The sequence below is a fragment of the Engystomops pustulosus genome, chromosome 1, assembly GCF_040894005.1.
Source record: "Engystomops pustulosus chromosome 1, aEngPut4.maternal, whole genome shotgun sequence".
NCBI lineage: Eukaryota > Metazoa > Chordata > Amphibia > Anura > Leptodactylidae > Engystomops > Engystomops pustulosus.
The window spans coordinates 183,960,334-183,986,185 of NC_092411.1; the positions used below are offsets into that span (position 1 = coordinate 183,960,334).

Here is a 25,852-nt window from a genome sequence, read left to right on the forward strand (position 1 = left end):
GTGCCCACGAGGTGGAATTCAACATTAACCATGTTATCCAGAGTTTACCAGCAGCGCAGAGCGATTGTAGACTGCCAGATGTCAACTTCCACCAGAACTGGTAGTCAGGTCAGTCAGCTTCCTCAAGTCTACAATGAGGAGTGGACGTGGATGTCTGATATCTGTCAGGTGCTGAGTAACTTTGAGGAGTCAACACAGATGGTCAGTGGCGATGCCGCCATCATCAGCCTCACCATCCCGCTGCTTGGCCTGTTGAAAAACTCTCTGGTCAGCATGAAGTCGGAAGCTTTGCGCTCGTCACAAGAGATGGGGGAAGAAGATTCCCTTGTTGATAGCCAAAGCACCCTTAGGTCTGTTTCTCAGCGCATATCGGAGGAGGTGGAGGAGGATGAGGAGGAAGAGGAGGAGAATGTTGGCGAGACAGAAGAGGGGACCATTGTTCAGTCCTTCACTGTTCAGCGTGTATGGGCAGAAGAAGAGCAGTTGGAGGAGTTGGAGGAGGAGGAAATGGGCAGTCAGGCCAGAGAGGGGAGTGAATTTTTGCACGTTGGGACTGCGCATATGGCAGATTTCATGCTAGGCTGCCTATCCCGTGACCCTCGTGTTCAAAGAATTTATTCCAGCACCGATTACTGGGTATTCACTCTCCTGGACCCACGGTACAAGCAAAATCTTTCCACTCTCATCCCTGGAGAGGAAAGGAGTGTGAGAATGCATGAATACCAGCAGGCCCTGGTGCACAAGCTGAAACAGTATTTCCCTTCTGACAGCGCTAGCGGCAGAGGGCGTACTTCTGCGGGACAAGTAGCGAGGGAGAGTAGGCGAGCAGGCAGCTTGTCCAGCACTGGCAGGGGTATGCTTTACAAGGCCTTTGCCAGTTTTATGTCACCCCAGCAAGACACTGTCACCTGTCCCCAGTCTCGGCAGAGTAGGGCTGATCTTTACAGAAATATGGTGAGGGAGTACGTAGCTGACCATACCATCGTCCTAAATGATCACACAGCTCCCTACAACTACTGGGTTTCAAAGCTGGACATGTGGCACGAACTGGCGCTGTACGCCTTGGAGGTTCTTGCCTGCCCTGCCGCTAGCGTGTTGTCCGAGCGGGTTTTCAGTGCAGCTGGTGTCATCATCACCGATAAGCATACACGCCTGTCGACTGACAGGCTGACGCTTATCAAGATGAATAAAGCCTGGATTTCTCCGGATTTTCATTCTCCAACAGGTGAAAGAAGCTCAACCTGAATAATGTATGCACTCCTCCTCCTCATTGTCCTCCTTCTCCTCCTCTTTGTACACTAAAGCATAGGAAACTGGCTATTTTTTGCCAGGGCCAACTGGCTCTAGCTATAGTACTCTATGTATTTAATTTTTCTGGAGGGCCACCTACCCGGTCCTCTGTTTTAAGCAATTTTTGGGAGTGCCACATACAGGCACTAAATCTATTTAATTTTTCTGGAGGACCACCTACCTGCTCCTCTGGTTTGAAAACTTTTTTGGACTGCCACATTCAGGCACTATCCAAATTAAATTGTCTCCATAGCAGCCTCCACATGTCGTCTTTTTAGCTGGCTCCACACGTTGTCTCCATTGCTACCTCCACACGTCATCGCCATAGCTGCCTCCAAAAGTCGTCCATATAGCTGCCTCCATACATGGTCTCCTTATCAAACGAACTGTGTCGCCACCCTGCTGTGTAATCCACAAAATATACTGGCAAACTTTTATCATTTACCAATATTATTTCAGCGCTTCTTGGGCATCTGTTTACATTCCCCTCACCCGCCATATCCTAAACTTATAAGAACGCTACTACACTTGATCTTATACAAAAGGTTCTTAGAAGTGCTGTTTGGGGAGTAGCCTAGAGACAGGGGCTTGGATTGGCGAAAGCTCGCCTGGCTGCGGAGCACCAGCTCCATTTCAAGATCCAACTAACATAGTTTTAACTGCAGCACCTTTAATCTACTACTAGTTCACTGCCTCCATACATCGTCCCCTTATCAAACGAGCTGTGTCGGGCAGAATTTTGGGTTGTTTTCATGGCTTCCACATCAAACTTCTTAACTTTGTCGCCACCCTGCTGTGTAATCCACAAAATATACTGGCAAACTTTTATCATTTACCAATATTATTTCAGCGCTTCTTGGGCATCTGTTTACATTCCCCTCACCCGCCATATCCTAAACTTATAAGAACGCTACTACACTTGATCTTATACAAAAGGTTCTTAGAAGTGCTGTTTGGGGAGTAGCCTAGAGACAGGGGCTTGGATTGGCGAAAGCTCGCCTGGCTGCGGAGCAGCACCTTTAATCTACTACTAGTTCACTGCCTCCATACATCGTCCCCTTATCAAACGAGCTGTGTCAGGCAGAATTTTCAGGTGTTTCACCAGATACATAGTGGAACGCGGCCCATCTGTCGCCGCCATGCTGGAGACCTGAAGTTGCAATCATAGCAGCGCAATATGGATGCCCCATACTGTCGCTCTTAATCATGGAACCATTTCCGTAAAAACTATTAAAAATAGAACCACTATGCTATTCCATTATTCCTAGGTGAAATATTCAAACGACCCGGCCTGATTTGAAAATTATAATTTTTTCAAAGTAAACGCTTCTGGCCCCCAGGCCCATTTTGGGTGGGGAGGAGCCGAGAGACAGGGGCTTGGACAGGCGAAATCTCGCCTGGCAGTGGACCGCCAGCTCCATCCCAAGATTAGGCAGCCTCAGAGGCATCCATGCATGCTGCCCCTGCTGTTTCCTGTCCATTTTGCCTCCACGATCCTCCACAGCGTCCACCAATGTCTCATTTCAACTCTCTATACCCCAGACGCTGGAGCACGAGAGGATATGCAGCACATCATCCCCTTATCAAACGAGCTGTGTCAGGCAGAATTTTCAGGTGTTTCACCAGATACATGTTGGAGACCTGAAGTTGCAATCATAGCAGCGCAATATGAATGCCCCATACTGTCGCTCTTAATCATGGAAGTCGTCTCCATGGCTGCCTCCACATGTTGTCCCCTTATCAAAAGAGCTGTGTCAGGCTCATTTTTCGGGTGTTTCACCAGATACGTTATGGAACTTGGTCACTATGTCGCCACCATGCTGTGTTATCGACTAAATATACCGTCAACCTTTTGTTCACATAGGAAATCATTTCACCTCCTTTGGTGAAACCTGAGTCCATTTAGGGTATGTCGCCATGAGACTCTCTAGCCTGCCACTGCTGCCGCTGCCTCTGCATGCCGTCCCCTATAGTGTCAGGGTCAATTATTGGATGTTTTAGATGCTATCTAGCCTCATTCGGTCACTCTGTCATGGCCATGCTGTTGCCCATAATTTTGGCATAATGGTGCGATTAAGCAGCCTCTGAGGCATCCATGCATGCTGCCCCTGCTGTTTCCTGTCCATTTCCGTGGTGTTTCCATCCTTTTCTGAGGTTCCCAGGTGTTTGGCCAAGCTTCCCTGTGCAGAGCCTTGGTCCCCTTGAAAAATGCTCGAGTCTCCCATTGACTTCAATGGGGCTCGTTATTCGAGACGAGCACTCGAGCATCGGGAAAAGTTCATCTCGAATAACGAGTACCCGAGCATTTTAGTGCTCGCTCATCTCTACTCAGGACCTAAACAACAATTTCCACTTATTTACAGAACCAGGATGAAAATTACTGCGGCTTTATATTGCAGGCTAAATTTAGTCCTAAAATGTATTGACACTCCAATCCATGTGCCTTATTAATCTACAATGGAGGAAATAGGTGATACATAGCATTAATAGCATGGCGCAAGAAGAATGAAAGATATGGTAAAGATTAATGTAACTTCTAATTTTCAATGGTGACTTCAAATAAATATGTAGCAATGTTCTACTTTTTAAATGAATATCATAGAACCAGAACCAGAGATTAAGAACAAATCCAAGCAGAACATTCTTGAACTGCAAAATGTATTGATGTTCACCTTTACACCTATTTACTGTATTTATTTATTTATAGAAACCCAAAAAATGGGGTAATGGTAAAGATCTAGGTAATAAGTCACACATCTGATATATACTTGTAAACACAGAAAGAGAAAAAGCAGATGTGTATGAATGGACAAATAACACATTTTATTGAAATAAATTTAGGTTTAAAAACAATTAAAAAACCCTTCAGGCAAGGGTGTTATAACAAGAAATTCTCCCCAAAATTCAAGCAAGGTAGAAAAAATGCATGGCACAAAAGTGTCAAAGGCAATTACATACAAGCATATACGGCTACACCATCCAGAAAAAAGGTTCAGAGGTCGGGACACAAAAGTTTATGGTAGTACTCTAATAGGTATGTACTATAATAATAATGCCCAGCACGTATACAAAATATAGACATAAATGTGATATTAACGTGTAGAAGATGGTGAATGGGGAGAGAGGATGCCCCACATGTATCGCCCGACTCATATAGAATAATAATCCCTTAGACGCACTCCAGGTGTAGGTGGATTAGGTCCTAACCCATATATAATAAAAGAAAATCTAGGCAATCTTCAAGGGAGAAAAAGTTGTTTTATTTTGTTTGTGCTCCAAGAAATCTTTTTGTGACATTTCGGCAAGTACAATATTGCCTTTCTCAAACAAAAAGCCCCCGAGAGAAGAAGAACATCAGCACAGGAAAGAGCGCTCTGTGAACGGTACATCTGTGCTTTTTAATGTTCTGGGGAAATTTTATACAAGGTCAACCTTTGGCAGTACGTCAAAAGCTTTATGATGGTTTTAAATATACTGTATGGTTTTCTCTAGAAGTACTTCATGGTCAAACTCCAATTACCCTTTCATGAATGTTTGGTTGGAGTGGTTGGCAATTTGGGATTTTGGGGAGAGTTGGTTTGGGTTTGCTGGAGATGTGGGTATGATAATATTATATATAAAAAAGCTAAATGTTCAATTGTGAGGGACCAATTGCTGCACATAACTATACTACTTAGATGGAGCATTTGTGGGCACTTGTGGTCGGACCCCACAGCATTCAGACATGTATCTGCGGGCAGTAGATAGGTGTCAAGAATATCAAACATCCTGAATAGTAAAAGGTTTTATAGATCTAAATAAAACTGAAAACATAGTGCCCAACATACTATCCACCATATGCACAATGCTGAAATAATGTAGTGCAATACTACCAATTTCATCTGCTGACATGATTCACTTACTTTGCTCTTTAACATAGACAACACAACAAATGAGGGGAAGCTGCAGTCCAGGTACCGTACATTAAAAAGCACTTTCAAGTAACTATGAAGGTGTAAGAGTACATCTGACTCTAGAAATCCTAATATAGATAACACTAACATTAAAAAGAATGAACAGACAATTCACAAAAATATCTGTGTGGTTATGCAGTGTCCTACACATGTTTTCCAGCTTGTAAGCATCCCTGCACAATATAATATGTGTTTAACTCCAAATAGCTGTCCTTTTCTAATATGCTCTATAGTTAAGGCTGGGCTTTCCCCTAGTTCCCCTTGATTCCAGCATCTTCAATGATTTTGAAGTTATCTGCAGCATCCCCTAAGAATAAAAGCCAGACAGCATGCAAGGTGAGAGGTCCAGCAATGCAGCATCCCACCCTCTATGCATCACAGCGAACACATGGCAAGCACTCAGCACCCTTAATTCCTTGGGGACTCACCTCAAATGTTGGAGACCCACCCTTGTCTCTCAATGTGCAGCCCAGAAGCTCTGCAAAAAACTTTGCCATATACAATTAATGAATCTGACCAGCAGATATTGCAGTACAATTCTAATGAAAGACTTAATATCCAGAGGTGTCCAGGAAAATGTTTTCAGCATTTGGGTTCCCACATTTCCAAATCTTGCATCCAGCCCTTGCTGGTGATGATGTGAAGGTGCAGCTCCCAGGAATGTCTCTGGTCCAGCATTGTCACACTGTTAGATAGACACCAAGGGACTTGAAAGGCGGAATCACCAGCACTGTCTAGGCTTTTGATGTCTGCTCCTAGCCTAGCTGAATGTCACTATTACCATAGTAAAATAGGGAAGGGCCCTACAGAGGGGGTAATGAGAGGGACAACACTGCAGCACTCAGGAAAGACTCCTGGTAATGAGGAGATACACTGTTTCCCACTCTGTAACTACAGGGATCTGTGACTGGCTGCAGCTCTTGTGACTTTTGCTGCAGGCTTGTGGATGTCCATTCACGTAGCTTTATGTCTGTTCTAGTCACTGTGTCAGAAATCAGCTTCTGTACTAGTCATATCTATCAGTGTCTCTTTTTTTCCTCCTTTAATTTTTTTATGTTTCTTGCTATGTCAATGTACAAGGTACATTTTGTCATTAAATAAACTGATTTTATATGTGCCCATTTTATGCAATATTGCAATCCATTTGGTTTATTGCTCTAATGCACATCTTTTATAGAGCTAATGCAACAATGAAGTGTATATAAATCCACAAACTGTTACAAACTGCAGTCAAATGCAGTGTAGTCAAAAGACATCTGTGCATACATTTATTTCTGTCCATACTATATGCAAACACTGAGAAGAGTATCTATATGTACTAAAATCCGCTTGTCTTATTTGTTTTGGGTGGTGAAAAGACATGACAGGGGATAGTCAATTCCACCCCCACCCCCCAAGTGACCTCCCTCAAACCCCTAGTGATCCCAAGCCCAAAGATGACTCACATGAAACCAGAAGTTTACATACATTTCATTAGTATTTGGTACCATTGTCCTTAAACTGTATGACTTGGGTTGAACATTTTGGTTATTGTTCCACAAGCCTTTCACAATAGTTGGTAGGAATTTAGGGCCATTCTTCCTGACCGAACTGGTGTAACTGAGCCAAGTTTGTGGCCTTTCGGGGGCCGAGCCCGCTCCGTAGCCGGTAAGTCTTTGCTGCATATTGTTCTCCTGAGGATCGCCGCTGGCAATGGTGCCAGAGGCTTCAAAAAGATTGTCGCTCCCCGTGACATCATCGGGAAGCGTCGATCTGTAGCCATGGTAGCCTCGGGCCTTCCAAAGACCCGAGGATACTTCGTTTTAACTCATTCATTACAATGTGGTATCAGCACATTGTAATGAATGGGGAGTAAAATCCACATATACTGCCATACTGTAGTATGGCAGTATATGGTAGGATCAATCAGACAACCTAGGGTTAAAGTACCATAGGGAGTCTGAAAAATAGTAAAAGTAAAAATAAAAAGAGTTTAAAAAAAATTATAAGAAAAAAAAACATTTTTAAAATACAATTCTCAAAGAGACCAAAAAAATATGGCTGGGGTTACAATTATAAAGTATAGTTCTGACTTACATACAAATTCAACTTAAGAACTGTTGGAATAATAATACTGTATGCAACAACTACTTTTGTATGTAATACATGTATGAGCCTTTGTCTAGGGATATTGTCAATGTTAATAAAGTTAGGCTGTCAAAGAAATAAAAAAAAAAACTCTCTGAGACAGGAAGAGACAGCACAGACATCTTTCCATGCTTGCTGCAGATGGACTGATAGCAGTACAGACATGTTCTCCTGTATGCTGAGAAATTCTGTGAGTTCTGTTCATAAATAAAGTTCCTTTTTACTATTCCACTACTGGAGAGTGATCTGAATAATCTGCTGCTAACAGGTTATGGGCCCAGTATCCAAGTATTGCAGTATCACATTACAATAGTAAAGTGTGAACAGTAAGAAGATAAAAGAGAAAGATAAGATGGCAGCCAGCAGCAATCCTGTGAAGTTCTCAGTACCAAGCCTGACAAACCAGAACCAATCCTGGAAATTCAAGGTGAAGATGCTTCTAATAAGAGAAGGTACGTGGAAATATACACAGGAGCCCAAGCCTGATCCTCCATCAGATGAATGGATAGAGAAGGATCAGAAAGCACAGAGCACTATCTCCCTCAGTATAGATGATGACCAGATTGTACACATATGCAAATGTAACACTGCAAAGGACATGTGGGAGGAGCTACAGAAAGTGCATGAAAGAACAAATCTCAGCAATAAGCTTTATCTAATGAGGAAACTGTATCAGTCCAAGTTAAGCAAGGGCCAGAATATGCAGGACTACATCAGAGACATTCTACAAATAGTGGAGCGCCTGCGCGGTATAGGAGAAGACATAAAAGACTTCCATGTTGCTGCACTGTTACTCAGCGGTCTCCCAGAAAGCTATGACACGCTTGTCACCGCACTAGATGCACGGCCAGATGATGAGCTCACATTAAAGTATGTTAAAGGCAAACTTGTGGATGAGTACAAGAGAAAAACAGAGAGTGCAAGCAGCAGTGAAGTGTCCAGCGCAGAATCTGCATTACAGACTCAGGACTATACAACACATAAGAGTCATATAAAGGAAACACGTGAATGTTTTGTATGCAAGAAACCCGGTCACTTAAAGGCAAACTGCAGAGTCTGGAAAGCAAAAATGAATCAGCTTAAAGGGAAAGGGAATAATCAGAAGGCCAGAAGTGCTATTAAAGAAGAAAAGGACACTGTGGGGCAGATTTATCAAGCTTTCTGAAAGTCAGAATATTTCTAGTTGCCCATGGCAACCAATCACAGCTCAGCTTTCATTTTACCGGTGCTCATGAATATTTTAAAGGAGAGCTGTGATTGGTTGCCATGGGCAACTGGAAATATTCTGACTTTCAGACAGCTTGATAAATCTGCCCCTGTGTGTGTTGAATCAGCATTTAATACAAGTACAGGCAGATCAGCAAGGCATGTATGGTGTATAGACTCTGGTGCTACAAGTCATATGACAAATAACAGAAGTTTCTTTTCTAAGCTAGACCAAAGCAGATCAGAAAAAGTAGTCTTAGCCAATGGTCAATATATAACTTCAGAAGGAATAGGAGATGGCTACCTCCACTGCCAAGTCTCTCCAACAGAAACCAGAAAGATCCAAGTAAAGGATGTTCTTTATGTTCCAAGTCTTGAAAGCAACTTGTTATCAGTGAAGAAACTCACAAGAGAAGGGAATGTAGTTACTTTTAAGGATGACAACTGCATCATCACAAGAGAGGGTCATACTCTAGCAGAAGGAAAAATCAAAGATGAACTGTACCAGTTACAACACCAAGAGGCTGTTTATACTGTCAAACAAGAACAACATGAGAATTGCATCCATGTGTGGCATAGGCGTCTTGGGCACAGAGACCCAGAAGTAATAAGAAAGCTAGTTCAGGAAGAACTTGCTAAAGGCATTACAATTGACCAATGCAGTCAAAAGATGAAATGTACTAGCTGCCTTAAAGGTAAAATGACAAGGAAATCATTTCCTAAACACAGCACCATTACATCAGCACAGCCACTGGACTTGATTCATACAGATGTGTGTGGCCCAATGAGTACTCAAACACCTGGAAAGAAAAGATATTTTCTGACATTTATTGATGATTATTCTAGATATACAATTGTCTTTTTGCTTCACAGCAAAGATGAAGTTGCAGAGAAACTAGAAGAGTACATAGCTGAAGTATCCAACAAATTTGGAAGAATGCCAAAGATACTACGAGCTGACAATGGAACTGAATACACAAGTGGTAAGACACAAGCTATATTAAAAAGAAATGGAGTTGTGTTCCAGACCACCATACCATATCACCCAGAACAGAATGGTATAGCAGAGAGAAAGAACCGAACTCTTTGTGAAAGTGGAAGAAGTATGCTGTTTGATGCTGAGCTACCAACAACATATTGGGGAGAAGCAATAATGACCGCTTGCTATCTTCAAAACAGATTACCAGGGAAAGCTACAAAGAAAACTCCATATGAGCTATGGAATAATAGGAAGCCAGAACTAAAGCACATAAGAATATTTGGAAGTAAAGCATTTGTGCATGTTCCTAAGGAAAAGCGTACAAAGTGGGAAGCTCATGCAAAGGAAGGAATCCTGATAGGCTACAGTGAAACTCAAAAAGGATACAGAATCCTGCACCCAGAGACCAACAAGGTGACAATCAGCAGAGATATAGTGATAGATGAGAACTCTGTATCACTCAAATTTCATGAAGTTACTCCAATAATTCCACTTGAGCAACAGTCACAAATTCAAGAAAACAATGAAGAAGACACTGAAGTGTGGATCGGCTCTCAAGCTACTGAAGAAGAGACTGTAATACCAGCTGAACCCTCAGTCAGGAGATCCAACAGATCAAACAAAGGTATTCCAGCTAAAAGACTGTCCTACATAGCGAAGACACTTTGTGAATCAGAGCCTCAGTCATGGGATGAGATGCAACAACTGCCACTCCATAAAAAGCAGAAATGGATTAAAGCTGCAGATGAAGAGATGGAATCCCTTCAACAGCTTCAGACATGGAAGATTACCAAACTACCACAGGGTAAGAAAGCAATCGGATGTAAGTGGGTTTTCAAAACCAAGTATGACTCTGATGGTAGAGTGCATAGATTTAAGGCAAGATTAGTTGCAAAAGGGTACTTGCAAAAATATGGAGAAGATTATGATGCTACATTTTCTCCAGTTGCAAAACAAACAACATTTAGAGTGTTAATGTCTGTAGCAGCTGTGCAAAACATGAAAGTAAGACATTTGGACATTAAGACGGCTTTTCTAAATGGTGACATAGAAGAAGAGGTTTATATGTCTCAACCAGAAGGTTATATTAAGAAAGGAGAAGAACACCTTGTGTGTAAACTGCAAAAATCTCTTTATGGCCTAAAACAATCGGCAAGAGCGTGGAACACTAAACTGAATGATGTTCTACTGAAAGAGGGGTTTACAAGAAGTCAAGCTGATCCATGTTTATACACAAAATGTATATCAGATAAGTGGATGTACGTTCTTCTGTATGTTGATGATGTTATCATAGCTCATCAAGAAGAAGCTGAAATTACAAAGGTAGGAACAATTTTGAATCAACATTTTGAAACAAAGGATCTTGGAAATGTGTCACATTATCTAGGAATCCAGATCCAGAGAGAAGATGATGGAAGTTTCCTTCTCAACCAGAAATCCAAAATTGTCTCAGTTCTCAACCAGTTTGGGATGTCAGAAGCCAAAGGCGCTTCAACACCAATGGATCCATCTTACCTAAAGTTGGAAGGAGAAGATGATTTACTACCTAATAATGAGAGCTACAGAAAAGTAGTGGGGGCACTACTCTACATAGCCACTACTATTCGTCCTGATATTACAGCGACAATGGGCATTTTGTGCAGACGTGTAAGTAAGCCACGTCAAAGAGACTGGAATGCTGTTAAAAGAGTCCTCCAATATCTAAAGCAGACTCAAGACATGAATCTAAGGATATCTGCAAATGGTGATCTAAAGCTCACAGCCTACGTGGACGCAGACTGGGCTGGAGATTTAAGTGATCGAAAGTCAACAAGTGGTTACTTGTTCAAATTGGGAGAAAGTCCAATTTCTTGGTCAAGCAGAAAGCAGGTGTCGGTTGCATTATCATCTACAGAGGCAGAATACATTTCGGCGGCTCATGCCAGTCAAGAAGTAATTTGGTTGAACCAACTATTAGAGGATCTTGGTGAAACTCCAACTCAACCTGTTACCATTTATGAAGACAACCAAGGATGTATTAAACTTGCCAGCAGTGAAAGGATCAATGCCAGGACCAAGCACATTGATGTAAGACATCACCACCTGCGTGATTAAGTGGAACGAGGTATCATTGACTTTGTCTACTGCGAAACTGACAAGATGATAGCGGATGCCATGACAAAGCCATTGCCAAGAACCAAGTTTGAAGATTTCAGGAACATGATGGGACTGACTGGATAAGTAATTGTTGAGTGGGGGTGTTGGAATAATAATACTGTATGCAACAACTACTTTTGTATGTAATACATGTATGAGCCTTTGTCTAGGGATATTGTTAATGTTAATAAAGTTAGGCTGTCAAAGAAATAAAAAAAAAACTCTCTGAGACAGGAAGAGACAGCACAGACATCTTTCCATGCTTGCTGCAGATGGACTGATAGCAGTACAGACATGCTGTACTGTATGCTGAGAAATTCTGTGAGTTCTGTTCATAAATAAAGTTCCTTTTTACTATTCCACTACTGGAGAGTGATCTGAATAATCTGCTGCTAACAAGAACAACTCTACAGAACCTATCTTGTACGTAACCCGGGGACTGCCTGTAACAATAAGTAGATGAAAAATATATAAATATTAGGTTGCCCTGCATATAATATGCCCAATCTTTTAAAATAAATACTTATTCCACATTATGCCATTGTACATTTACCAAAATGCTATCAGTAATATGAAAACCAGAGCTTTTCCCATTAAATATATCCCCCTATATAGAACGCCATATGCCAAAATAGAGTTTACAAGAGTAAAAAAGATGCAAAGGAGGCAAAACTAACTAACTTTTAGAGCTGTTTTGTTTATGAAAATGAACCCGCCCTTGGATGTACATCAGCAGAATATAGAGGTTCTTATCAGCCGACCTAATTCTCTGAGTGAATTGGAAATATGTCAAGGAGCTGTTTTTTATGGGTACTGTATCAATTCAATCATTGTCAGAATGAAATTTGACAAAAAAAGAGATAAAACATGCACAGTAGTAGAGAATTGCTAGTTCTAGAGGTGTCTTATATAATAGGACAAAACCACAGCTTGAGTTTGAGTACATCAGAATTCAAGCTCTTACACAGTAATGAGTTTAGGCACATGTATGACTTTAATGTACTCTTCAGTATCATTGGTGTAGGTGATTGAATATGAAAAAATAAAAGTATTTCCAGATAATTCATGTTATAACAAGATTTATTTTCCTTATTGTTCTTGACAGATACAGATAATTCTCGCGTATCCATTATCTTGAAATGTTTTGAGCTCTGTTAAATAATATAGAACACGAGGGACACTGGATTTTTCCATAAAAAATTATTTGTAATAGGAAGATATAGGTAGAAGAGTGTGTGCAGATTAAACTTTATCATAAAGCATAAATACATAGCATCATAATGTATAGCCATTCTTACCTGGGAATCAGTGGTTGAAATTACAAATTTCAAGGAAGTTCTCCGAGATTTTGTCATCAAAATATATTTGATACACAAAAACACAATTGCTGCTTTACCAACTGTTTTTGGAGAGAAATCAAATAGGTTTTCTGACCGTGTGATCCCCTTGCCAAAAAGATTTGGACCACATGAAGGATGTTTTAAAAATCTGTAAATGCAGAATATTAAGTACAGAGCTGGCTTTCAACAGTGCCATAAGCTCAGCAAAAAATTGGGACACTAAAATGTCATAGATATTTATAGAAGACACATCTGAAGTAGTGATGAGTGAGTTGGTCAAAATATGGGTTTGTCAAATTTGTCCCAAGACTGAAAGAATTTGGTTCAGGGCTTCGAACTTAACCCCGAACTTGACTTGAATACTAACCCCATAAAAGTTAATGGGGACCTGAATTTTGATACTTAAAGGAAACCTACCACTTAAAAGTGGTAGTTTTTACACACATATACATGGCGCCAGCTCAGGGTGAGCTGGAGCCGGAGCATATTTTTATTAGTAGAATAAAGCCCCTATCGCCCATTTATAAGTAATATTAACTTACCGTATATTCCGGCGTATAAGACGACCTGGTGTATAAGACGACCCCCCTACTTTCCTGTTAAAATATAGAATTTAAGATATATCCGCCGTATAAGACTACCCCTTTTCCAACGCATACAAAACACCGGTAAAAAAAAAAAAAAAAAAAACAGATTTGAATTTAACATTTAATTTGAATTTAATTTAATTTGAATTTAATTTGAATTTAGTCAGCTCCCCCTGTATTTTGCCAGCTAGTCCCGCCAGTATACAGCCAGTCACCTGTATATAGTCAAACTGCCCCCCCTAGTATACAGCCAGCCCCCCTGTATACTGCCAGCCAGTACTCCCAGTATACAGCCAGCTCCCCCTGTATTTTGCCAGCCAGTCCCCCCTGTATATAGCCTAACTTCCCCCCTAGTATACAGCCAGCCCCTCTGTATATTGCCAGCCTGTACCCCAGTATACATCCAGCCCCCCTGTATATAGACAAAACTGCCCCCTCCTAGTATACTGCCAGCCTGTACCCCCAGTATACAGCCAGACCCCCCTGTACATAGCCAGACAACCCCCCCACACACACACACCCGCAGTATATAATCAGAAAGCTCTCCCACCCCCAATTATACAGCCTGGCGGCCCCCCAGGTGTGCAGCCTGGCGGCCCCCCAGTATACATCCTGCCGCCTCCCCCTCTTTTTAGCCAGCCTGCTTGGCACATTAAATTAATACAACAGCTTCTCACCTTTCCCGCGATCTACCGAAGCTCCGCTGCTACACTCCAGCCGGCGGTGACAGCTCATCGAGCGCTGGCGGCTCACAGAATATGACGTCAGCCGCGTGCCAACATCATATTCTCTGCGATGCCGGCACCCACGGAGCTGTCACCGGCGGCCGGAGTGTAGTAGCGGAGCTTCGGTGGATTGCGAGAAAGGTGAGAAGCTGTTTGGGGTTTTTTTCAACCGACCCCATCAGCCCCAGACCGGCCCCAGACTCAATTTCTGAAAGTTAGTAACAAAAATGGGCTAGGTAAAGTACTTAAAATAATACCATAAAATTAAAAAATTAAATAAGCAAAGAAATAATAAAAAACATTTAGTGAAAAAAATGTATAAAATGCTGTCACTGCTCTAGAAGATGGTATGGGAAGTGATGAATGAACCCGACCAGCAAAGTTTCTGGAAGAGGAAGCAGCTAAAATGACAGTGAGGAGCAGCTAGAAATTTTAAATAATTGCCCTTTTTACTGTGTGTGTACTCCCAAACCTTGTTATAGAGCAGTGACTGTAACTGTGGGTGTATACTTCTATACTTGTACTGTATGCAAGCATGCATCAGGGTTTGCAGCGTATTCTTGTAGGCCACAATTGCGGTCTCAGAATGGAATGGAGGTGCTAGACGAAGTTGAGGCATTGGTCAATTACATTGCAGAGAGGGCCTCAAGTCCCATTTGTTTTTAACTTGCTCTACCTCTTTTGACAATGCACAGTGCTCCACCTAAGCTCTGTTTAAAACACCAAGGATGTCTCAGCCACTGGTCAGGGAGCACTCACTAATGCTCTATGATAATTCTCTTTGCTGGGATTCTGTGGGCAATCCACATGCTTCACCCCAGTTGTCGACAAAGAGTTCCCAGATGCCTAACCCTAATAACTTGTGTTGGTGGATGAAGATGTGGATAGTGGGCCATCACAGGACATCTACAATGATGAGGATGAAACCAAAGTGCCAACTTCTGCAGCTTTCTGAGGGCTTGAGGGGTTATGACAAGGCTTTAGACCCAACATGGATCAAAGGCAATGATAGTTCAGAGGAAGAGGTAGTGTTGTTAGCAGAGGTAGGTCTGAGCACACAAAGGTTGGCATAAAAGATCTCTACCGCATGGCTTTTTTCCAAGCAATGTGCAGAAGACAATATAAGTGTAATTGCATCATTTTTACCATGTGTATGACCAGGCAAACAAACAAAACATGAGCTGCAGTGGATGACACAACAAAAAAAATACATGGAAACATCTGAGTCTCCCCCTCTACCACTGTCTTGAGAATGACACAGCCACCTGTCTCCCCACAATGGGAGGATGTGACACTACCACCACCAGCAGCACCACCATCAAGAAGCCTGTGCAAAAAAACGCAGGACCATCTCACCTACGAACCCTGGTCATGACTTGGGAGCATTGCAAAATTGCTGGCCTTTGAAAAGCTACCATTCTGGCCTACAATATGTCATTTCCAGCTGCCACTATTTTTCGCAGCAGGCCATGCCCAACAGGCCATCAGATTCAAGGTACACATAAGGATTGACACAGGGACAAGTAAGCATTGGTATGGACATGCCTTTAACTAGACACTGGGTTAATGTAGGAGTAGAAAATAGTGGCAGCACCCCATAGTAATCCAGTTAATCAAAAGTGTTCTTTATTCATTAAAGTTTGATACAGCGTTTCAACCGAGAGGTCTTTATCAAGCATGTGATATGACACTTGAAGAAGACCTTAGGGCCTGAAATGTTGCATCATACTTTTGATTAATTTGATAACTATGGAGTGCTGACACTATTTTTTACTTTGGCTTCTAATAGGATTTTTGTATCCAGAATCTTCTTATTGCATGCACCAAACCTACATGTAAGATTACCCAACTTTGGGCTACACTGTCCCACACTCATTTTTTCAAGCTTAATATAGCAGTGGCTGAGCCCAAGGTAGGAAGCGCTGTGGAACATAAACTTCCACAACCCCGGATTGCCTCCTGTTGCCTTCTCCTCCTTCTCTTCTTCCTCTGCTCCTGCCTCCCAATGCAGTCATTGCAGCGCCTGCACCACCAATTTCAACACAGCCATGGGGAAAATAGCAGAAAACTATACTGAAACTTATCTGTCTGGGCGAAAGAAGGGAAAATTTGTGAAGATGTGAAGAGGAAGAGGCACCTCCCAATTAGGAACGATTATCCTTGCATCTGGGCAGTAAGAGGAAGTGTCAGGTTTTCAGGTTAAGGCAGTTAGAAGGGGCATTTTAGGGCATTGAAAAGAAGGGTCTGATTTCTCCCACCAGTGCCAATTACAGGGTGGCCATTACTGGATACACGTAATAAAGATAAAAAAAATATCCAACATAATCCAATTGATTCCACCACCGGAGCAAGAAGTTACGCAGCAGGGGCACCAGGAAAACCATGAAGGACAATCAGACAAAAAAGACGTAGGAACTAAGGCTGCAGTTTTTAACTGACTTTGCAGTTAAAATGCCGTAGAGAAATGCAAGTGCTGGAAATGCTGGGAATGCAATGGTACTAAGACAGGTGCTTTAAAGGGGTTGTCCCACTGTGATAAAAATAAACATGTACCTGCTTTGGTACTCCCAGTGTTCTTCTCCATGGTCTGTCAGAGCCATGTCTATTTGTTTACAGGAGCAAGGAAGCTCTGCACTAACAGCTTACGGTGGTCTGGCAATCCCGGATCTTGTCAGAGGAGTGATGGATATATGTTTTTTTGGGGTTTTTTTTTAAATGCCCTCCCCAGCACAGCCTGTAAATATTTATTACAGCCGGCTAACCCCTTTAAGGTAACAGCGATGCAAATACTACTAAGACTGGTACTGTAAGTTAAAATTAATGCAAATAGTTCTAAGACTGGTAGTGCAGAGCTCAGTTCCTGTTTTAGTCTCTTCTGGTCGTTCAGGCAGATTGGAAGTCTTCTTCTCCATGCTCTATTCCCTTATTGCAAGACACAAGGGACTGGGACTGTTCTTTTTATAAACCTTTTATTTCAGCACTAACAATTACAAAGCATCCTTCCAAAGACTTACATTCAGTCCCCATAATATTCAATGGCAGTGTTCTTCTCCATGGTCTGTCAGAGCCATGTCTATTTGTTTACAGGAGCAAGGAAGCTCTGCACTAACAGCTTACGGTGGTCTGGCAATCCCGGATCTTGTCAGAGGAGTGATGGATATATGTTTTTTTGGTTTTTTTTTTTAAATGCCCTCCCCAGCACAGCCTGTAAATATTTATTACAGCCGGCTAACCCCTTTAAGGTAACAGCGATGCAAATACTACTAAGACTGGTACTGTAAGTTAAAATTAATGCAAATAGTTCTAAGACTGGTAGTGCAGAGCTCAGTTCCTGTTTTAGTCTCTTCTGGTCGTTCAGGCAGATTGGAAGTCTTCTTCTCCATGCTCTATTCCCTTATTGCAAGACACAAGGGACTGGGACTGTTCTTTTTATAAACCTTTTATTTCAGCACTAACAATTACAAAGCATCCTTCCAAAGACTTACATTCAGTCCCCATAATATTCAATGGCAGAAAGGTTCTAAAGTGCTAAACATCTGTCTGGACAGTACCGCTCATTCTAAAGGCTGTCTGCTTTTCTGGTAAACACGTCTGTTTCTACTGGAAAACAATTTCTTCTATAGCCATGGAAAATGACTAGCTTCTCTTTAGTTAGAGATACATAGCCAGAAATGTCCCTTAGTGTTTGTAAACCTTTTTTACAGGTCTATACAAATGCAGCACCAAAAAACGGAATGTGTATTTCAAAAAACCATGGATCACACCAGCAAGTCAACCTTTGATGTAAAATAAAGTGAGAAGGACTGAATTTTCATCCATGGCTCTACAGTAGCACTATACGGAACAAGAAGTTTTCCAACTGAGACCAGAATAAACTGGATGGCTGAAAAGGAAGACTTGCAGGAACATCCTCTGGCCAGAGTTTGATCCACAATGATCTACGGTTAAAGTTTACTGTGGCTAAATTTGAAGAAGCTAGTTTGATTGTATCAATGTGAGAATATAATTTCCTAACTGACTGAGCCAGATTCTAAGTGACCATGCCACGGGTACGGGGCACAATGCGGATTTATACATATGAGCAGTATGCACATAGGAATGTCTAATAAAAGCGTCCATTTTTCTTTTTAAAGGATCCCTTAGGAGAGCAGATTTCTTTGCTGGAAATATGGGGGGAGTTTTCTGGCGTAGAAGCAATGAAATAATCACAAATTCTTGCGCAGTGGAATAATTTGACATGAAAATAGCAAATACACCACCACCACACCATAGTCCATGTAAATGATTTTCACTACTACTTATTACTTTTTCAGTGTGGATTTTTTCAGGTGGGAATGAGATCGCATGACCCACATGAACGCATGAGAACGATTGAGATAGAAAGGAATAATTACAGCGATGCGTGTTTAAATTAATATTGTACTAATATAAACATAATAATAGAAATAATCAGAGTAGTCTTTTAGTCATTTTTACATGAGTTTTGTAACATTTGGTTTAATATCCTATTCTGATAACAATTGATCATACCAATGAAGCTGTGTTCTGCGACATACATATGTTATAGAGAGAATACTTATGTAATTGTTCATAGTATTTTATTTGCAAGTATATCTGAAAAATACAATAGTACTTGATCCACATGTTGGTTTCATATACATTCTTAATGGTTAAGTATATTGAAGAGGAAGACGACAGCAAGTAAGGGCAGCTGCAAACTTACGTGGCCTTTATCTATCAAGCTGATAGAATCCTCCTCTGGGAAATATTGTGGGATATTCCAAGAAGCTAGTATATCAAACTGTCAAAGATTATTTTCTATCCATAAATTAGCACAAAGTATAAATAATATGCAGGGAAAGCTACAGAGAAATTCAGACTTTTATATTACATTACAACTTTATACTTTATTATTTGAATTGTATTGTAACTGTATGTTTAAAACATATTCAGTTTCACCATTTGGTGGATGATGGGAGTGTGTGACTGGGATCCCGCCCCAAATTTAAAAATGTGGCTAAACTCCAAGATAATTTAGAATCCTACACTTGCAGGAGGGCCAATTTATGGTGATGTTTTAACCAACCATTCCCTATTAAACACTATTGAAACAAATTCTTTATAGTTGCACATGAGGTTTACAGTTATGTGTGAACCATGGTATATGATGGAAAAATGTAATTTGTGGTGAGCATTGGGAGGGATCCACAAAATTTGCATGTAAGGCATGTGACGAGGAAGTCATGTGAAGAGAAAGTCAAATATTGCTATGTCAAGATTATCGTGCCAGGTGCCTAAATTGTGCAAAAAATATTAGCATCAGAAGATGTCACTTTAAATAGTTCAGGTAATTATAAGAACCCAGGGCTGCTTTTGATTGACAGCTGCCTTTTAGGTTGAGTTCCTTGGAGCTGGGTTGTCATTTTGTTCAGTTTGTGTAGCTGTGGCCTGAGTTATCTAATGGAGGCACATCCATTTCACCCTTATAAGTCTGCTCTGTTTCTTCGCAGGTTGCTTGTTAATTTCCGTCCTCTGACATTTGTTGCCCGTTGCTACCCTATCATATATGATTTGATCCAAAGGCATAACTAGAAATGATTTGACCCAATATCAAACTTTTGTGTCCCCCCTCCCCCCTTGTGTGTATGGTATTATGTGCCAAAATACTCAGAACTCAATACTCAGTGGACTTCAGCAGCAGATTGTGTTTTGCTGCTGCTGATGGTATGGGTTTCTCCCTATTGACCATTTTTTGTTACTTCATAGTATACATTCATAGTATACGTTCAGCAGATGCCGGGAATAGGTGCCATATCATTACATTCTGCTGAACATATACTTTATTTCCAGCAGGAGGGAGGATGGAAAATCGCAGTCTACTACACTATTCCATGCAGTGTTTTCTGCTGGATGGAGAGCCTAAAAGAAGGCCTTCACCTGCCAATATATGCACGCTAGTGACATGTTCAACGTATACGTCATGAGCTTTCCTGGTCTATATGCTGAACTTGTTTAAAAAAAAACAGACATCAGCGTAACCTTATTCACTCCCACCTGTCTATTAAAAGATATATGTGATCATATTAGTAATTTGAATACTATTAACAATACTTTATGACTCACACACAGAAAAAATGTGCACCTAATGGTGCATGTTAGTCCCCATGAGCGCTCTTCATACATACACAGCCGACATGTGACGTACTAATAATTCACAGGTCTGTAAGGGGTTAAGAATGTTGTTACCTGTAATTCTGTTGCTGAGAAAACTGTATTTGGCAAAGTCTTGATTGATTCTGGGGCTGCTGCCAGGTTTGTTAACTTGAATTTTGTTTTGGCTTTAGGAATAACTTTGCAAAGTCAGCTTAATCCAATCAAACCTCAATAAATCTAACCAAGTATGTCACATTGCAAGTGCTACATTATAGGACAATAAAGTGCAATTTGCCAGCAAAACAGCTCAACACGTACCCTTAACAAGCTGTCTAAACTGTTGCCACCCCAATGCACGTTTCAGTATCTGAACAGTTTGCATATTGTGTGGATTCCTCACTCCATATTTTTATTTTTAATATTTCTCAATTGTCATGGATTTTTAATGTGATCAATAAAGATATATATTTTTTTACTATATTTATGTTAAATGCCTTTATTTCATTACCCTCAATAGATTTATGGAGGTTAAGTATTCCAACTACCTTAATTATTGAATTAAAATAAATGTTTCCTTTTGTTGGTGTTATTAATCTAATCCAGGTAACTGGGATCAATGCTGCCCCCTTAACTGGGGGTAAGGTTAATTTTTGTACTCCAGAAATGTATAAAGACGATTGGTGCTATTCATTTGGAAAGTGCTGTTTGGTTGTTATTAAAGATCTCTCTGTAGATGAAGTTCTTGGTTTATCCTTGCTTCAAAACCATAATTCAGTTTTTGCCTGGGGATCAGGGGAATTGATTAAGTGGGGGACTCGCTGTACTTCACATTGCTTGCCACTAGACTTGCTGTCATTGAGATCAGAGAGACTTGCCAGTTGCCAGATTGTATTGTTGATTTTACACAATCTTCTGTAACAAGGCTTCTAAGCTGCTATTGCTATTCTGTGTATCTGACCTCTACTACATTTACCAGATTAACTCTTGTCCTTGCCTCTCGAATTTGTACTTTGTCGTCATTTAGGATTTTACCTGGTTCTGCCTGTCTTCTCTGTTTGTCCCATTGTATTTTTTTTTATGTACCCATTTAGTGTAGGGATTGTCGACTAGAATTTCCAGACCATTCCTGACCATAAGGGTTTGTTAGCCTTTTTATGTAGGTGACAGGGGTTGTGGGTAAGTTTAGGACCTGCACCCCATTCTCTACCATGACAATATCTAGCCTGGTTCCTAAAGGGAATCTTACCAAACAGACAGTATTAGATAGCAGTCCTCGGGAACTGTGTGACTATATCTTTGTAGCAGCAGGACTATGAAAACTACATTTATATTTCAAGATTTTGGCTGGTCATGAAGCACTCTGGTGTATTGGTGAGTAAAGTCTTTTGGACTATAAACAGCAAAGCCCTTCACTAAAGACATCACAGCCCTTCCCATCTGCTATGAGTCACTGCTGTAGGAGGCTTCTGTTTAAGTATTTCTACAGGTTAGCAGTGGAAGGAGTCTATTCCTGCTGATGTTTAAAGAACTTGAGGGGTCAGCATTCCTTCTTTTACCTCTTCCAGTTCCTGCATTTGTCCTTTTAATAATTTGTAATCAATTTATATTCTGTATTTAGCAGAATAAACTGCATCACATGTGTAATTCCAGTCTCATAATTGTGAGTAAATGTAATTCCATCATAAATAATAAATGCAGCGTTTTCTATAATATAAAAGTTAAACCTTCAGCTCAAAAGAGGCAAATTTTGATGTATAAAGGTAATGTTGATACTTTGTTATAGCAATCAGCCTTTAACATTTGTTTTGGAAAAAAAATAAAACCCAATGTGCCAGTCAGGTCAGAAAGCCACAAAGAGTAAAGCCTGGGTATATGCTCAATTTTGGAAAGCAAACAAGTCGGATAATTGAGGTGGCACCTTTTTCTTCAGGAGTAGCTGAAATGCTGTGACTATACTAATCCATCAAAAGCTCCGAAGATTTCTTTATAAATGTAATAATGCAAACCTCGGCTGAAGTAGCACATTCCCATAAATTAGATATAAAAGAGCCTAAAGGGGAAATCAGCAAGAAATTAAATGTTAGGCTAGAATAAAAAAATGCTGTTATCCCTGACTCTTTTTCCACTACTTGCTTTGTTTCAAGAACAGCCAAAAAAAGTTTGTGACTTAAGCTATAGGAGGACTCCTCATAAGTATATTTTTATGCCCTGTGCAGTTCATTCATGCTTGGTTGGAGAAGATTTACAATATTTGACCCATAGATAAACCAAAAGAAGACTTTGTTACCCAACTTCCCTCTTCTCATTTGTCACGCACTTCTTGTGCACTTTCTTCTATGCAAGTAGCTTGTCTTGGAAGATGATTAGGATCTATATTTCTTTATTAAGAAAATAAAATTAATCAATATTTTCTGTATTAATTTTCTGACTTCTGACTTAATTTGTAAACTATTTTAATCTAAATGTGCATGATAATTATAAAGCTGAAAGTCTTAAAGGACATCTATCACCAGGATGAAGGACTATATGCAAAAGATCTTGAGGGGCTCCATGCTCCATAAGTGTTAATGGAGCCTGGAGCCCCTCAGGCTCATTTGGATACAGACTTTCATCCTGGTGGTAGATGTTCTTTAATGGTACTCAGTGGGGGAGTTAAGACATATTTGTCTCAGTTGAGACTTAATGTACTACCTCAAGTGTGTGGTAACAGAGGGTTATTTCTGACATAATGGGCCAATATTTTAAGGCTGATGTGTGGGACACCAGTCATAATCATCAGCTGCACTTACTTTAGATGCATCTAAATTGTTAAAAAATCTCTTAAAAAATTTTAGGTTTATGTCAAGATGTACCTACACCAGATTCTGAAATTCATGCCAGCTACGACCAGACAAAGATTGCAACAATAACTTAAGCCTGAAGACAGTTTTGGCATTTCTTTTGCACCTAGCAAAATACATCTCTGCTCTCAGTTTTTAGAGCACTACTGATCCATGCTCCAACAGACCTTTAAACTGTTAAAAGCGAGTGAAAGGGTATGATTTGGAATCCTTCTTCTCCCCAGTTCCTTGTACTGGCTGTTTTTCTGACAACTTGTCCAGGAGAATTGCCTCCTGCATCCCACTTTGTGGGGTGTCCCTAATCCCTAGAGCCTCATCCAATAACATGATTTACATTATGAGTAAAACCACCCCTGTTTATTTGTTAGGTTTTCATGACTAACGTATAAGGAATAAAAGATATATCCACATGTTAGTGTAATGCTATTTTATATACAAAGGAATATGGCAAGAACCTCCATGTTAGTGGGAAAATGAGTGAACATGATGAAATATAGTTTATTTATATGCTACACTAGTTACAAGAGGGGAAAGGTATGCATGTACTATGTTTAAACCAGGACATCCCAAGGAACTCCCACAGAGATATGCTATCTACTATTAGGTGAAAAAGAGTGTGACTTCCATGTCACCACAATGAAGCAGCTGTAAATCAGTCCCTGCAGACTACAGTACAGCCCAAAAGTTTGGACACTACTTCTCATCCAAAGAGTTTTCTGTATTCATGACTATAAAAATTGTAGTTTAACATGGGAGTCAAAACAATGAATTAACACGTGTGGAATTATATACTTAACAAAAAAGGGGGAAACACGTGAAAATATGTCTTATATTCTAGGTTCTTCAACGTAGCCACCTTTTGCTTTCATTACTGCTTTGCACACTCTTGGTATTCTCTTGATTAGCTTCAAGATGTAGTCCCCAGAAATGGTCTTCCGACAGGTCCCATAAATGCTTAGCACTTGTTGGACCTTTTGCCTTCAATCTGCGGTTCAGCTTACCCCAAACCATCACTATTGGGTTCAGGTCTGGTGACTGGTGTAGCACCCCATAACTCACCTTCTTGGTCGAATAGCCCTTACACAGCCTGGAGGTGTGTTTGGGGTCATTGTTCTGTTAAAAAATAAATGATGACCACATAGTCTAGGACCGTGATGGCGAACCTTTTACAGACCGGTTGCCCAAACTACAACCAGCACCCACTTATTTAACATCAAGTGCCAACATGACAATTTATACAGTAAGTTATTGCTCCTTATTTTTCCACAACATTCAACAGGACACTAATACAGATGAAAGCAGGACAGATTCAGACATCATTGTAGCTTCTCTCCAGGGTCTCTCAATACAGGAAGAATCTTGGGGCCAGCAAGGGGACCTCCAAAGATAATCTGGCACTGTTCACACCTTCTCACGCTTCCTGCAGTTTAAGGATGTGTCACCTTAAAAGAGCATTAGGAGCAGCATCTCAACTTTTCTGGGACTCCAGGGAGATTCGAGTCCTTTCTGGTGAACTTGGCCCTGGGGAGACAGCCTCGGTGACCACAGTAAGGACTCCGAGTGCCACCTCTGGCACCCGTGCCATAGGTTTGCCATCACTGGTCTAGGAGATTAAAAATAGCTTTTCCAGTATTCCATGTAGCTTTAAAACTTCAAGGAGACAATAATAAACATGTCAATAACATATTCCAAGCACCTTATTGCACAGATATGCCAGCGTGGAGGCAGTTACATTGCAGTTTTCTAATTATCATGTTCAGTCATGTTCAATTTCCTCCAGCAGCCATTTCTTAGCCAAGAAGCCACTTAGGGGCTTATTTATTATTCATTTAATTAAATAACAATGAAGCAATATTTGTACATTTTGCAATAATTTCATTAGCCCACAATGGTGTTAAAAGAAATTGAAGCTGTCACGTGCAATGAGTTAAAGCTGTCCACACTAATCACTGTAGAGTTTGATAGTTATTACAGAGATTTCATAATCTTTACTGCATTATCAGTAAGTATTGATGAGACCTGATGACCTAATTACATCAAGTTTCTTAAAGGACGGTTAATGAGTGATTTTGGACAGTTTTTCAGTTGCCCCTAAACATGACCCTGTAACTTCTGACTTAGGGTCAGGTGGCTGCCATATTGGATTCCTGTGGGACTCTGTGCTGCTGAGCTTCTGACTCTCTCTGCTCTGTGCCTGTAGCCCTGCCCCCCTGCAGTACAGCACAAAGTTGACTGACTCATTTCCTGCCAGCACCACATTGTGAGGAAAGAGAAGCCGCAAGCTACAAACTCCAGGCAGATAAGTGATCCGGGTGAAAGGGGAGGCAGGCACATATCTGTGAGAACAGAGATGTAGCAGAGCTGACAGTGTAAAAGTCTGTCAGCCTCTGTCATGCCTCTATGTATTAGGTATCCCATGCATCTCATCATCTCTGATCTGTCTCATCTCTTTCTAGTGTGTTGGTACAATTTTGGAAGCCAGATGAAACTGTATAAACACCTGTACCCTGATAATC

At 40.8% G+C, this 25,852-nt stretch overlaps 1 protein-coding gene across 1 annotated transcript in view; it reads right to left on the minus strand.

Annotated features, from left to right (window-relative positions):
• RASGEF1B (RasGEF domain family member 1B) overlaps positions 1-5,987 on the minus strand; it is a 267,226-nt gene extending 261,239 nt beyond the window's left edge. Inside the window, exon 1 of the mRNA XM_072114538.1 lies at positions 5,672-5,987. Coding sequence (XP_071970639.1) covers positions 5,672-5,740 — 69 coding nt within the window. The 5' untranslated portion in view covers positions 5,741-5,987. The remainder of the gene's footprint in view (positions 1-5,671) is intronic.
• Positions 5,988-25,852: the final 19,865 nt, after the last annotated feature.